Below are 14,070 nucleotides of genomic sequence, written 5' to 3'. Positions count from 1 at the left end.
AGGCTGGATAAGAGAATTTCTCCTTTACTTCCCTAATTGTACCATCTTGAGTGCCCGTACATATGCTGCTCCCTCTGAGTGGCATGCCCTTCTCCCCTTGCAAACTTGGCAAACTCCTACTCCTTCAGAAGTCAGAATGAGGCCTTTGCCTAAGGGAAGGGAAGATTTCTCTAACTCTCCCGGTCCTTTGATGTTGGTCCTCTTTCTGAGATGCTACTGCCCTCAGTTAGGTGCTCTGTCATGCACCTGTCTCTGTTCTCTTGTCCCTCTCTCACTGGACTGGGAGTCCGCAAGGGACGGGACTTCGGTCTGTAAATCTCAGAGTCCCCTGCATTTGGTTCAGAAGAGGCAGGTGAGTTTGATGAGGGAATGACAAAGGAATTAATGAGTGGGTGCAGTCTAGAGGACAGAGCATTGAAAGCTGGAGAGACGTGACCACGAGGAATTTCTTAGCACACCCAGAAAGGGGAGGACCTTTGCTGAAGAGGCCAGGCATTGGGTGGGAGGGAGTGGATGGGGGGCTCCCAAGAAGATTAAGACTGTACGAGGGCTACATGGAAGATATTGTCTCAGAACAGACTGATGGCTCAGGCTGTCCAGGGGGGAGGGGGCCCCGGCTAGAGAAGCCAGATCTGGCAGGGCTTGGGGGATGAATACGTTCCCCAGCAGCAGGGGCTTTCACTGGGCCACGAGGGCTGGGTCTCACCTGAAAGGATGAAGGTGCCACTATCCTTGCCCACCACCTGCCACTGGGGGCTGCGGGGCGCTTGTCTCTTGGAGCGCTCTGAAGCTGGGGGCTCATACGGCACATGCAGGATGAAGTTGAGCAGTCGCAGCTGTCGTGCTTCCCAGGCCCGCTGCAGCTGCAGTAGGGCCTCCTGGGCACGAGTCCGTATGTTTTCACACTGCCAGATCTGGAACAGTTGGGTCTCAGGAACCAGGACTGGCTAATGGCTCAGGGGATAGCCTTGGAGCTGGGACTCAAGGGCCAGGGCCCAGGAGAGTGGAGGTCTCAGAGATGGAGAGTGGGACCATCAGGCTTCAAAGACAGGCCACCAGCATCACACTGTGACCTAGGGCTGCTGCCCTGAAACCCACTTTTTTGCAAGGCTCCAGCTGAGCAGACAATGCCTCAGTCAGCTCATGCTCTTTTGGGCCAGGGGACATCTGCCATCCTGTGTGCCCACAACTTCAGGGCTGCCACCCATTTCCTTCCCCTGGGAGGGAAGGGACATACTTTCCGTCACAGAGCCTCTGGAACTAGCCATCAGATCCCCATACCCTCCAGGCAGGCTAGCAATCTCAACCCCACCCCACTACAAGCCAACACCCACTGTCCCCCTTGTCTCAAGGGGCTGCTAAGCCTTAACTGGCTCTATTAGAGCTTAGCAAACAGGACCTGGGCTTGGACCACCTTTCCTCTGTGGGCGCAGAGCGGGGGTGAGCCCACCTGGTTGATTCGATCTGTAAACTCCAGCAGGGGACAAGAGAGCAGCTGGCCCACTGTTAGGAGCTCTATGTTGTGGAGATCGCCTAAACCTAAGTCTGGAGGGGGAGGGACAACAAGTCAGAGCAGCTCTCGGTCTTTGGCAGAGTCCAGCCCAGCCCAGCCCAGCTCCCAGACAGCACGACACAGAGGCAAGGGCCCAGAACCTAAGGTCCAGAGCACAATTCAGTCCAGAGGTAAGACTCCAGCCCAGCCCAGCCCAAGTCAGCAGAGAGGACCCACATGGTAGTGTGAGAGGTTAAGAATGTTTGTCCCTGTGGGGGAAAGGAGGCTGTGGTCCGTGAGGGAAGGCCAGGGCAACCTGGGGAGGAAAGGTGTTTCCAAAAAGAGCAATAGGGAACTTAGTTGTCCCATTGTTCAAACCCTACGTCCTTCCCTTCCCCTCCCTTCTGACTCTACCCAAACCCACCTCGCAGGAGGGCTTGGAAGTTGACGTTCTGCAGCTGGAGGCTGCCCAGCCTGGTGAGCAATGGCAGGAGGCTGCAGAACTCCTCCAGCACGTGCATGCAGCGCTGCAGAACTGGGCTGTGCAGCCCCGGGGTTGCACTCATCTGGGCCGCCTCTGTCAGCCAGCCATCTGTCTTCTCCTGGGCCATAGCCAGATTGAACTGTAGGGAGAAAGGCACATTGGCAGCTGGAGACCCTTCCCCACCCCGACCCATGCAGACTTTCCACTCCCAGGCAGGGGGTCCAGGGAGGGTGTCAGCACCTTGGCAAAAGCCATGCACTTCCATTCGCTGATACTTTCAGAGACGACTCGGTACAGGTGCCAGATGCGCTGCTGCTGCACAATAGGACGGGTCCCACAGGCTGGCAAGGGCACAGGACTCTCGTCCCCTGTGGGATAGGGCTTGATGAGGCCTAGGCTATGTGCAGGGCTGGGGGTGGGGGCATGATGGGGGATGGTCAGTCAAGAGCCCATAATGACAGAAGGGAGGGTCCTTAAAGTGCCAGGGACGGGGCGGGTGTGGTTGTCCAAAATTGTTCAGTACAATAATCCAAGGGAGAGTTAGTCCAAGGAAAGAATATCTAGGAAAATGTGATAGTGATGAAAGGGAAGGATTCCTCTTCTATTAGTCTCTGTCTCACTTATGCCACTCTGGCCACACCACACTCTTTACTGTTGCTCAGATACACCAGGCATGCTCCCTCCTGCTGAGGGCCTTTGACGGGCAGTTCATTCTTCCTGGAACACACTTCCCCTAGAAAACCACATGGCTCACTCCCTCACCACATTCAAGTCCTTGCTCAGGTATCACCTTCCGAATGAGGCCTACGCAGCCCACCTCATTAAGAACTGCTAGCCACCCTCCCTGGCATTCCCAGCCCCTCCTAACCTGCTCTACTTTTTTTCTATACTGTTTATCACTTTCTAACATATTCCATCATTTGGTTATATTTTATGTTTATTATTTGTTGTCTTGCTCTCCCAGCTAGAACGTTCAGTTCATGAGGGCAAGGGTTTTGTCATTTGTTCACTGATATACTTCACGCATGGTGCACAGTAGGCACTCAACAAATATGTGTTGGACAAATGAATGAGTTCAGTGAGATGCATATGAGAAAGGATCTGGCCCACAGGGAGGACCGTAGGGGCAAATGGTGACACTCCCTATCGTGTCTGTCTCTGACCATTATTCCCTCCCTTCATCTCACAAGCTTCTGCGTTAGTTCTTAACCAAAATTTATATTCATTTTTGAGATATGTGTCAAAAATAATTTGTTATTAATAATAATTATAGTACTGAGGTTTGCAATTTACTTAAAAGACATCAGACCAGATTCAAGAATATTGCAATAAAACTGTCATCCTCATTCACTTGAATTCCACTGTACCTTCTTGAGTGAGAGAAAAAGTGAAAAAGCTACACCCAAATGCTGAGAACCATGCATCTTACATGATGTGTCATCCATCATGGAGGTCTGAGAATCACGAGGCTATCAGAGCTCCGATCTAACCAAAAAACAAAACAAAACAGAACCCAAAACCCACACATACAAAGTAAATTAAACTCTTTAATAAAATCTTCCTTTGTCTGAACTCAAAAGATGCAGCTAGAAACCCATATAATCTTTTTTTTTTTGGCTGTGCCACGAGGCTTGAGGATCTCAGTTCCCAGACCAGGGACTAAACCCGGGCCAGAGCAGTGAGAGAGTTCCGAAGCCTAACCACAAGACCCCCAGGGAACTCCCCCCATATAATGTTTGATAGCAGTTGTCTTAACATTAAATATTGAGCAAGTAAAGAACTCTCTTTGTAAGAAGGAGCAGACATAGTATCTCCAGACACACGAGAAGATAAAGACAAATTTGAGGATTATCTATTTCGTAAATTCCATTGCATTTTAAAACTTTTTATTTGGAAATGCTATCCAACTTTTTAAAGTTGCAAAAACAAATAGTAAAAAGAATTCCTGTATACCTTTTATCAAGATCACCTTTTGTTAACATTTTACCTATTCTCTTTACCATTTGTGTTTACATGCCCTGTGGGTGTCTGGGCAGGTGTGTATACACACACAAACGCATAATTCTTCTCTGAACTATTTAAACTAAGTTACATATATCATGTCCTTTTACCCCTGAATACTCAAGTGTGTATTTCCTAAGAAAAGGGATATTCTCTTCTACAACGTTGGTACAATTATCAACTTCATATATTACATGGATATAATACTTTTATCTGATCTACTGTCTATATTTCAGTTTTGTCAGTTGGCCTAGTAATGTCCCCTATAGCATTTTTTTCCCCTCAAGTACAGCAGCCAGTCTAGGGTCAAGTCCATATTTACTTGTCATGTCTCCTCAACTTCTTTTAATCTGGAACATTCCCCACAGTCTTTTGTAACATAGACATTTTTGAAGTAGACAGTCCCCTTTCTCCCTTTTTTGTTAACAGAAAGTTTCTTGTGCCGTGTTTGTATGCTTCTTTTCATGGCTGAGTTTGTAAAATCACTCCCAGCTGGACTGTTGAATCGGTCATGTTGTGTCCTCTGGGTATCACGTCTGGAGGTACGTGATGTCCATTTGTGTCTCATCTGTCCCTCATTGGAGATATTAATTTTGATCACCTTCAAAATGTTGCCTAATTTCTCCACTGAATTATTACCTTTGCAACTAATAAGTAGTCTCTGAGGGAGACTCTCTAAGACAGTGCAAATATTCTGTTCCTCATCAAATTTGCCCCCAAATTTGGCATTCATTGATGATCCCCTCACCCAGTCCAGTATTTACCATGATGGTTGGCAAAATGTGGTGTTCCCTCTCCAGCCCTCCCTTCACACTGCCCAGCTGGCTCTGGCATTCTACTATAAGCACAAGTCCTCATTTCTCTCTCACTGATTTATCATCTACTTAGTACTAGTATGGATAATACATTCCTGTTTTTTTCAGTAGTTTACTTTGTACTTACCCTGGTGGTCAAATTGTCCCAGATTTGTCCAGTTAGCATCCCTTCTGTGTCCTTGTGCCATGTCCCATCACTTTTATCAGGATTTTTTTTTTTTTTTTTTGCGGTACGCGGGCCTCTCACTGTTGTGGCCTCTCCTGTTGCGGAGCACAGGCTCCGGACACGTAGGCTCAGCGGCCATGGCTCACGGGTCTAGCCGCTCCGCGGCATGTGGGATCTTCCCAGACCAGGGCACGAACCTGTGTCCCCTGCATCGGCAGGCAGACTCTCAACCACTGCGCCACCAGGGAAGCCCATGTCCCATCACTTTTAAAAAGAACTTAACACTTCCTTACTTTCTGGCTTAAAAAGATATTCCACTCTCATCTTGTACCTACCCTGCCATGGCCCTGGAATCATTCATTCTCTGAGGAGCCCTGATTTCTTTTAGTGGGGAATGGTATTAGAAACTACGATCTGGGCACAATGTGGTTCCTTGCTATTGGAGTGTATTTCCTTCTTGGACTCTTCAGTAGACAGAGCTAGGAAATATGTTCACGTATATATACTCATATACATACACTTATATACATATACATGTGCACTTAATCACACAAATACAACATGTGTATGTGTGTTTTAAAATGCAGTGGAAATTGCAGGGACTGCCCTGGTGGCGCAGCGGTTAAGAATCCGCCTGCCAATGCAGGGGACACGGGTTCGAGCCCTGGTCCGGGAAGATCTCACATGCCACGGAGCAACTAAGCCCATGCGCCACAACTACTGAGGCTGCACTCTAGAGCCCATGAGCCACAACTACTGAGCCCACGTGCCACAACTACTGGACCCCGTGCGCCTAGAACCCGTGCTCTGCAACAAGAGAAGCCACCGCAATGAGAAGCCCGCGCACCGCAATAAAGAGTAGCCCCCACTCGCCACAACTAGAGAAAGCCCACGTGCAGCAAAGAAGACCCAACGCAGCCAAAAATAAATAAATAAATATTTTTTTAAAAAGAAAGAAATTACAGAGTAGACACCACAGAAAATGGAAGCTTATAAGACAAATTCACATTTCCCCAGAACTCAAAAAAAAAAAAAAAAGAATAAAAGAAGTAATGATGAAGCAGATGAAAGAAATGGAGGAGAGATCCAGAAAATCCAACATACAGATAAAAATTCTGAAACGGGAGCAGAGCAACTGTAAGAGCCATTATCAAATAATCGAAAAAAAGATTACCTACAAAGGAAGAAAATCAGATTGATATCAGATTTGTCCAAAATGATAAATGTCAGAAGACAGTGATGTAATATCTACGTCTGGACAAAAAAGTGTTGTGACTTCAGAATTCAATATCTAGCCAAGCTGTGATATAAGGACATTATACAGTCATTCTTAGCCATAAGAGGTTTAGAAATTTTAACACCTCCAACTCCCTTCTTAGAAAAAAGAAATTCTCAAAGAATTATTGCAGCCATCCAAGGAAGGAGTGAAAATAATGAAAAGATGTGGTACTTTAAAAATTGGCAGTGGGTAAACAAAACCATTAAACCTTAGATATCAAAGTAGTTGTTAACACAGTTACAGAACAAAACAAATGTCAAAGGTAGTAAGTAAAATAAAAGATATGTAGTGGAAAATATAGAGTAGTATTAATGGTCTGGATCTAAGATCCTAGATTATTTTTAAAAACCGGAAGTTTGGTGAGGAGACAGGGATGGAAGAAGGAAGTAAAAGCAATGCTGTGGGGTTTCCTGGGCCTAACCCCACAAGGCCTGAGTCCCCTACTCTGCTTTTCCACAAACACCCCAACCACTAGCAGGAAAGGTCAAGGTCTGGTCTACATCAGTTAGAATATAGGATGAGGGTCTCCCAATACTTGACCAAAGAAAAAGCCCCTTGTTTGAGGATGGTCCCAGAGTGTCTTCCACCTCACATCTGGTCAAATGGCCCTCCCTGGGATTGAGGATCCCATAGGCAGGGATAGTAACGGTTGGCGGTTGGCCAAGAGGCCAGTCAGAAGCAGTGTGCCCTTCCAAGGGATACGAGTGACTGACAGAAGTGACGGCACCTGAGAAAAGAAACTGGAGCCTGCAAAGTTCTTTACGTGCAGAGGGGAGCCAGCCTAGCTGCACCACCGCACAGAAGGGCTAAGGCCAATAGTTCTGTCCCGGTCTCCTCCTAGGGGCCGGTGAGGCCTTTAGCAGCCACCTGTCTCCACCACACTGGCTGGAAGCAGTGGCCGTGGAGCATCATGACCCGTTTTTATCTGGGACCTGGTGCCTGGTGTAGGACTGGGTTGAACAGGGCTACACAACTACGATGAGGACACCTTTACATTTCTCCTGCACAGGCTTTTAGCCCTCTGACCCCATCACATTCTGATGGAACGCTCACCTATTTGCCTTCTCTACCAGACCGTGTGCCCCCCTATCCCCACCCTAAGCACAACACTTGACATACCCAATGTATTTAGATTTTGTCCTGCAATTTTCACATATAAAATAGACTAAAATGAAGGTATGTGATTCGGGTCACCCAAGATGCAGGTCCCTAAGTCCCAACCCTGATCTCAGTGGGAGGGGGCATCCCAGGGTGGCGATGGAGGGGGCGGGACCCTCGGTACCAGTGAAGGTGGTGTAGGCATGGTGCAGTTCACTGAGGCCGCTGGCTGTGTTCTGGAACTGACGCTCCAGGGAGATGAGCTGGCGTTCAGTGCTCCTCTGCTCTTGCTCAGGGTCCATGAAGGGACCGGACAGGGCCTTCGCAATCAGGCCCTCCAGCTCCGCCAGCGCCGCCGCCATCAGCTGCTGCAGCTTAGGCACAATGGCGTGTCGCTTACTGAGCAGGAACCCCGAGGCCTGGCTTTTCTCAAACTGGAATGACTCCCACGTGTCCAGAAGCTGCGGGGCAGGCAGAGGGTAGTCAAGCAGAGGTGGTTATGGGGGAGGGGCACTGGGAGAGACGGGAGAGATGCCTTCTCACCGAGATGTCCAGTGCCTCATTCTCAGCACTGAAGACGCCAAAGTGGTTGCGGACGAGCTCACAGAGTGACCGCGTATATTCCATTCGCTCCTCCAGCTCTGTGTACCGCTCGTTGGCCTCGTTCAGCTGCAGGGACAACAGTATGAGACCAGCACTCCCACAGCCCTTTACATCCTGAGGGACACTCCCACCTGCTAGAGGCTCCAGGCCCCAGCAGCCGCCTTTTAACCAACTGGGATCAGGGCAATCTGGGATCAGATCCCCCATCTGACCTAGGTCTCCCTGAAGACAGCACAGTTCCTCCCCCATCAGATTGTTGCCCTGATGGCAGGGTTTGGATCCCTACTCGACTGTACAGAGAGCAGAACTCGGTCTCTGAAAGCCAGATTTTCTCCCTCTCAAAACACCAGGACCTCCCCCTCTCATGAGGATGTTGAGGGCCACGTTTGAACAGGATGAGAGCTGGCAAGGGCAGACCACACATGTGAGCACAGTTTAAGAGCGTCACGCCCCACCGAGAGCTCAGCTGAGACTTGAAGGGAGTGTGCTGGGCATGCGAGCGGGACGGCCCTGGATGAGCTGGGAAAGGAGGATGGGGAGAGCCCACCTTCTGGGAGCACCACGTGAGGGCGTGGATGTCGGTGTTGAAGGTTCGGAAGGCCTTCGTGAAATCTGTGAGCTCTGTTATTAGCTGCTGACCGTGGCTCCGGCATTCGTTCTGTATCTGTTCAAGAATGTCCTTCCTGATGCCCACCAGCTTGGATTCTGAAGACAGGAGAGAGTTAGGCATGAGGGGGTGAAGTACCAGGGGAGCGTGGCGGGGCCGGAGTGGGAGCAGGTTGAAGGGGCAGCCAGAACGTGAATTCGTTCCCCCAGTCGCTGAACACTTACTGGACCCCTGCTTGGTGTCCAGTCAGCTGCAGTGCACTTGGGCCTGTGCTGGGCACCGGTAGACAAGAGTGATGAGTGAGACAGAAAGTGTTCCCACCCTCAGAAGCTCACAATATGGCAGCAGAGACAGACATAGAAGGGGATAATCACATACCAGTGTGGTAGATGCTCTTCAAAGAGCCCTCAACCTGGCTCAGTGACGGGGCAGGAGGCCTGAGGATGCTGGGGAAGGCCTCCTCAGGGAAGGGGACATTGGAGCTGACTGTACTGAGTGGTTAAGGCTTCCAGGGGCACTCCAAGTGGATGAAACCATGTGCAAAGGCACAGGGATGCCGTGTCCATGAAGAGCAGACTGCCCACCACAGATAAACATTTTCTATCTGAGGAGTCTTACTGCCTCTGCTCTAGTAGAAGAGGTACCAAGAAGAGTGTGTAATCTGCCTTTTGTTTTTAAGGATTAAAGGAAAGAGGCTGTCAGGTGGACTTGGGGCGAGAAGATAATCTTGGAAGCTGGCTTTGGCAATATGAACACCTCCACTGTCGTCGAGGACAGGAGTAATACCAACACGAAACCTCGTCAGATCTGAGATACCACTGATTGTAAGAAGCACCATTATTTTACACACACCATGAAAAAAGAAAAAATGATGCCATCAATTATAATACACCTCTTAAGTTCAGAGATGTTAAAATATGCACAGAGCAGCAAAATACAATATAGAAATAGGGCATGGAGTATGCCACAAAATATAGTATAGAGTACTTACTACATGCCAGACACAGTGTCAGCTACTTTACCTGTATTAACCCATTTAATCCTCACAAAAGCCTTTGAGGCAGATACTATTATTGCCCCTGTTTTAAAGATAAGCAAAGTGAGACTCAGAGAGTTTAAATATCAACATCACACAATGCTAGAGCAAGGATTCAAACTCTGGCAGTCTGGCTCCACTGTGTTACATTTTATGCTTTGAAGGGTGAAAAGTAACTTAACTCATCCTCCATGAGCATCTCTGCAACTGGAAAGTAGGACAGTGAGTTCCAGGCACAGATAATTGAGACATACAGGGAATGGACCTGTGGGAGCTTTGGAGGAGGTAACGAATAGGACATGGCACCCACAGCTGAGACTGAGAAAACCAAGACAAGGGGACTTCTGAGGGGTACCCAAGGTTGAACAGAACACAAAGATGTGCACTTATGCTTTTTCAAACTATCCCATTGACCTATGACAGTAGCTAGGCTATTGCAATGGTGCCGCCTTCTGACCAGCAGCACGGGGCCAGTGAAGACAGAGAAGAGCTCAACAGTGACACCGTGTGGTATAAGGGAGCAATGGACTGATAAAATACCCGGGCTCCTCGGGGTTGGAAGTTGGAGATGGATGGGAAAACACATTTGAGAGATATGTAGGAGGCAGAAGAATGGAAAGGATCTGATGACAGGCTGGACGTGGTGCAGTTAGGGAGAGGGAAAGAGTAAAGTATGAAGTCAAGTTTCTGGTGAGGCCAGCTCATAACAGTAGGTAATTCAAGTATTCAAGGGAGCCCAAGTAGAAGAGGAACAAAGTTGCAGGATAAGAAGATAGAATTAGATCAGCAAGAAGGATGAGAGTGGACAGAAGGGAATAAGGTGAAATGAAAACAGTTAAGCATCTACTGCATGCCATACTCAATGCTAGGAACATTGCAAATAATATCTCATTTAATCCTCCTTCCCATAACCCTGTGAGCGACTACACTGTTATGCCTATGTTACAAATAAAGAAACTGAAGCTCAGTGATCTGAAGTCATGCAAGCCAGTAAAAAACAGAGCCAGGATTCTGAGCCCTGTGCTTTTACCTCTCCATCTGTTCCTCTTGAAGAGGCCAGTTGAACCTGGACTAAGGACCAAGAAGCCAACAGACTAGAAAGCACACTGACTTCCTGAGCAAGAGTGGAGAGAAGCCTGCCCAAAACAGGGTCAGAAAGAAAGCAGGCCAATCACAGGTCCTCCTTCTTCTGCCTGGCCAGCCTGAATCCCCTGTGCATTTAGGAGCGAGGCTTGGGGAAAGAGCGGGGAGTTCTGTGGTCTAGACGATACCTAAGGAGGTATGTGCTTTCATCTGCGGAAGAGCAAAGGCAGGGAGGGCTAGGTAGGCAAGCACTTTCAGGCAAACTCTTTCAGGCCCAGCTCCAAGGCCTCCCACCTTATAAAGATAGCAGACCTGGAGACTTCCCTGGCTGCACAGTGGATAAGACTCTGCGCTCCCAATGCAGGGGGCCCGGGTTCGATACCTGGTCAAGGAACTAGATCCCACATGCATGCCGCAACTGAGAGTTCACATGCCACAACTAAAGAGCCTGCCTTCCGCAACTAAGGAGCAGGCGAGCCGCAACTAAGGAGCTGGTGAGCTGCAACTAAGGAGCCTGCCTGCTGCAACTAAGACCTGGTGCAACCAAAGAAAGAAAGAAAGAAAGCAGGCCTGGAGGCCATGGATGTGAGAGTATCTAGTCTCTGCAGGAAGCAGACACGATTGGTTACTGCCGTTCATGGGTGTTAGGTGACAAAACCTCTCTGTTTCCCAGAAGAACAAATCAGCAGCTTCCCAGTCTACCCCTCTGTGTGTTTCTCCACAGCCATCTCTGGGGGGAGGCGCTTAGCTAGTAACCAGTAGTACGAGACATCCTTCCCATGGAAAGGGAGGAAGAGAAAAGACGAACAAGGTTAGGTCTTAAACCAGATTTCTCAGAGACCCAGGGAGACCAACTAGGCCTTGGCCTCGTGGGGGTAGGTAGACACATGAGGTGGGAAACTGAGATGGGCTGAGCAGGGAACAGACAGCAGAGTGGGCTCGAGCTCCACTCTCCGTGTATCACTTTGGGAAGATACCTCCTTGCAGGGCGCCCTCATGGTCATGTGGCATGAGATAGTCACAGCAGAGCAGAAATCATGGTGTGATGTGTTGTGGCAGAAAGAGGGCCAAATATAACGTTCCCAAGTCCACCACAGCTCCCAAATGGCAGGGGATACAGGAGATAGTGGAGAGTTGATAGCCAGTGGGCCCAGATAGGGTTCCTGTGTTGAGGGGCGAGGGACCCTTAAGCAGAAGCTATGGGGTGGCCAGCCTAAAACAAAGACTGGATGAAGGGTTCACTAAAACCCTAAGGATATGTAATGTCAGCAGAGCCAATGCAGAGCCGAGTCAGCAGAGGTAGACACTCTGGGCTCCTATTAGCCAGGAGAACACACGCCAGCTACACCAGCTCAGGACACAGCTTCACCAGGAGCAGCAAGGTCAGAAGGAGGGCAGGGACCTCAGGCAAGTCAGCAGAAGCCAGCAAAGAAGAGCACACAGCCCAGAAGCCCTCTCTAATGCCGGGGGCCACCTTGGGGAGGAGAAGGAGTAGAGGACACTCGAAAATCAAAACAATCAAGAACCGTAGTATGAATTTTGAATTGACCAAATACCCAAAATAGACTGAATTAGACCAAAAGTGCTGCTTTAAATAAAAAGAAAAAAATGTGCACTTTCAATTGGAATACAGTTGTCCCTTTGGGGGATTGGTTCTAGGATCCCTGAGGATACCCAAATCCACACATTTTATAAATGGCATAGTGTTTGCATATAACCTATATATGTCCTCCTGTATACTTTAACTCATCTCTAGTTTGCTTATAATACCTAAAATGACATAAATGCTATGTAAATGGTTGTAAATACAAGGTAAATGCTATATAAACAGTTATCGGTTCAAGTTTTGCTTCTTGGAACTCTCTGGAATTTTATCCACAGACACAGAACACGCAGATTGGGAGGGCCAACGGTCTCTTTTTTCACCATCAGCAGAATTTAGGGCTACAGACTAAGCCAAGATCAGTTAAAGAGAGTAACTTTTTATACGTGCAAATTGTAGTGTCGATTCTGACTGCCACACGTGGGCAGAGGGCACCCTTGATTCCTGGGAAGCTCTATAGAGAAACTGAGTTCTCCTAGCCGAAGGAGCGGGCTAGGATTTTTCTCAGTCACATTTGGTTTGAACTACTTCCGTGCCATGAGAATAGAAGGCGCTAGGAGACAAGGACACACAATTCCTAGGGAGTGTGGTGAATGAGTAGAGTCAGGACAGGCGGAGAGGCTGTCCTCTGCAGTGATCGCACCTTCGGTTGCAAAGGGAAGGGCCTGGGACCTGGGGCTTTGGGAGGCTCTACAGGTCCAATGAGGGGCCTGCACCAAAGGTCCCTGGAGGACACTGAAGGCCCAAGAAGGGCTGTGCGGATAAGGTACAGAAGGCAAAGGAGGGGGGGGTAAGCAGCGCTCACCCATCTCCACCTGTATGTCACGGCAGCTCAGCCGCAGCAGCCTGCCTTTTGTGATCAGCTCCACGGGGATGCTGGAGACGCGGGCCTGCCAACCATCCAGGCAGCTCACCAGCATCGCGTAGTTCTTGACAGGACAACCTCTCATAGACTCCAGCTTCTGAGGCCCCCAGGCTTGCAGGAACTCATAAATGCCTTTCATCCAGTGATGGTCCCTGCAGAACTCCTGCACCTCCCGCAGCATGCCCTAGGGGCAGACAGGGTGTTTAGGGCAGAGGTGGGTGGCTATGATGGGAAGTGGTGGCCACCGTCCCATTCTTTAGACCTCCGTCCTCACCTCCAGCAGGGCCTGTTGTACAGCCAGTGCCTGCTGGATTCGAGGGCTGTTGTCCAGATCCTCTTGCAGCTGCTTATAATTGGGGGGCAAGTACTGGCCCCGCAGCCGGTGCCCACAGACCTCCAGGGCTTCAGTAACTGTGTGAGACTTCCAGGGCCACACCAATCCTATGCTCGGGCCGCAGAAGATGTCCACAGCATCTCTGGGTTGGTCCTGCAACTTGGGCATCATGAAGTCCATGTCCGAGTCCTCCTTTTCATGGTCTTCTAGTGGGGTACATGCCATAATTGTCCCTGAGTGTCCTCCAGGGACCACATACAACCTCTCCCTCTACGCTGAGTGTGTACATACACATTACACACACACACACACACATTCTCTGTTCATGAGTGAGTTTACACGTACATCTACATCATAAACACGGTACCAGACCCACCGAGGGAATTTATGAGTTAGGGTTCAGGTGCAGAGAACAGAATTCAGTCTAGCTAGTAAAAGCAGGGAGGAAATTATTAGAGATTATTACATGGGTTATGAATAACTGCAAGAGCTGAAAAACAAAAACACTCTAGGCCAAGTGTCTATGGCTCTGTGCTGCCTGGCAAACTGGGATGTCACTGCCATACCACCAGCTACATAAGCACATGGGCATAAGCGATTATGA

The 14,070-nt window shown here is 49.1% G+C and overlaps 1 protein-coding gene across 1 annotated transcript in view; it reads right to left on the bottom strand.

The window, feature by feature from the left end:
• Positions 1–14,070, bottom strand: part of DNHD1 (dynein heavy chain domain 1) — a 65,498-nt gene that overhangs the window by 23,942 nt on the left and 27,486 nt on the right. The window contains 9 exon segments of the mRNA XM_060019674.1: positions 707–914; positions 1,451–1,545; positions 1,917–2,115; positions 2,217–2,344; positions 7,520–7,866; positions 7,868–8,004; positions 8,486–8,643; positions 13,073–13,316; positions 13,407–13,672. Of these exon segments, the coding sequence (XP_059875657.1) occupies positions 707–914; positions 1,451–1,545; positions 1,917–2,115; positions 2,217–2,344; positions 7,520–7,866; positions 7,868–8,004; positions 8,486–8,643; positions 13,073–13,316; positions 13,407–13,672 (1,782 nt within the window).

Source organism: Delphinus delphis, chromosome 8, assembly GCF_949987515.2.
Source record: "Delphinus delphis chromosome 8, mDelDel1.2, whole genome shotgun sequence".
Lineage (NCBI taxonomy): Eukaryota > Metazoa > Chordata > Mammalia > Artiodactyla > Delphinidae > Delphinus > Delphinus delphis.
The sequence above is the reverse complement of the archived record's forward strand: the minus strand, read 5'-3'. Positions and strand labels throughout refer to the sequence as shown.